The 1768-nt window shown below is 59.0% G+C and overlaps 1 protein-coding gene across 1 annotated transcript; it reads right to left on the bottom strand.

The window, feature by feature from the left end:
- Window positions 1-400: 400 nt before the first annotated feature.
- SDRG_09765 (hypothetical protein) lies at window positions 401-1616 on the bottom strand (the record flags this gene model as incomplete). Its single annotated transcript, XM_008615716.1, has 1 exon — window positions 401-1616. One exon carries the CDS (start codon window positions 1614-1616, stop codon window positions 450-452), a length of 1167 nt encoding a protein of 388 aa, XP_008613938.1. The 3' UTR covers window positions 401-449.
- Window positions 1617-1768: the final 152 nt, after the last annotated feature.

Here is a 1768-nt window from a genome sequence, read left to right on the forward strand (position 1 = left end):
AAGATGAGCGGGTCGTCGCGGAAGCCGAGGCTGTCGGGCCACCAGCCGTGCTGGTACGCAGTGATAAGGCGAAAGAGACACGGGTCGCGGAGCGTCGCGTCCATCGTGTTGGTCGGTCGTGGTCGTGATATGTTGCCGGGTTGTTGATGGGCGATTTTGCAGTTGTATTTGATTGGCTGAATCTGAACCAATCACAAACGAGAAACGGGCTTTCGATGCCCGAATCTTTGCTCAAGATCGTCGAGTATGATGGGCCGTGATTCGGGGTTTGTAGTCTTCTTGCATCGCGCAAGGTAGTGGCTGCGTCTGATGGCGGCCCGTCCGCATTCATAATCCATGCCTCAATGACATGTCGCCGTTCTCGCTTCGATGATAAATGGTGTTTTGCAGAGGACGAGAATGCGACTTGTGTTCGTACTGACAGTGAGTTAAACGTTCTAACTTCCGTATCATGGTGTATAATCGTCGGTGGTTAAGCGCTGTTTCTTTGCGGGCGGCGATACATTTTTGCCGTGCTCCAAGAACTCGACGAGCGCAACGAACTGCAGCGCGCTCTTTTTCAGCACCCGGACAACGTCCACGCCACTGGCATCGAGGAATCGCAGCAGCGACACATGGCCGCGCCGAATGGCGCCGCCCACGGCGCTCTCCGAGCATGTCATGCCTACAACCTCGTACAGATAGCGCACGACCTCGAGATGACCGTGCTCCATGGCGCCGTCCAATGCCGTAGGCGAGCACCCTTCGGTTCGGTGCGTGTGCAAATACGCCACGAGGTCGACGTTGCCCGCTTTCGCGGCTAGGTCCGTGACGCGGGAGGTCCATTGACCGAGTCCTTGTTCGTGGAGGTAGCGGATAACGTTCAAGTGCCCGCCGCGCGCCGCGCGCTCGGTCGCATCCGCCAGCAATGGTACGTTCATGACGCTGTGCAAATACCGCACCACGCGATCGTGGCCCCCCATGGCAGCCCACGCCAATGCATACGGGGATGCGGTTCCGTTGCAATGGCCGTGCACGAAGACGACGACGTGCAAGTGGCCGTTTCCAGCAGCCCCGTCGATCGCACTCGTCGAGCAGCCTTCGGTCCGGTGGTCTCTTAGAAACTGAACGACCGACAGATGGCCGTTGGTCGCGGCGCCGTCCATGGCTGCTTTGGAGCACGTAAAATACCCGGCAGCGTGCAGCAACGTGACAAGGTCGAGCCGGCCGAGCCGCGCACACGTGTCCATGTACTCGTGGGACCAGATCTGGACCGGATGCAATAGTTCAATAACGGCACCGTGTCCGCCCGTGACGGCCGCGACCATGACCGACACGGGCAAAACGCGTGCCGGGTGCGTCGTGCGCTCGTGTGCGAGCAATTGTTGACAACAAGCGAGATGGCCGTGCTTGGCGGCCAGCTCAAGCGCCTTGGTCGACGAGATCCCATTGGCCAAAAGGTACGCAACGATGTGACAGTGCCCGCGGCGCGCAGCTGCCGCGAGCGCGCTTTCCAGTCGTTTGTCTGGGAACATTTCGTGAAGAAACTGGAGTATGTCGAGGTAGCCGTCAGCAGCCGGGTGGTCCAAAAGGTCGGGACAGCCGTCGTAGCCTTCTCCAACCAAGTAGACAATCATGTCGTAGTGACCATACTTGGCAGCGAACTCGAGGACATCTTCGGTTTGCAGTAAAGTTGTTTCTTCGTGCAGAAAGCGGACGATCGGCAGATGCCCACTCTTGATGGCGGCCTCAACGTAGGCTGCAAACGGTCGCGGCCGCTCCGCGTAGA

Source organism: Saprolegnia diclina, assembly GCF_000281045.1.
Source record: "Saprolegnia diclina VS20 unplaced genomic scaffold supercont1.31, whole genome shotgun sequence".
Taxonomy (NCBI): Eukaryota; Oomycota; class Saprolegniomycetes; order Saprolegniales; family Saprolegniaceae; genus Saprolegnia; species Saprolegnia diclina.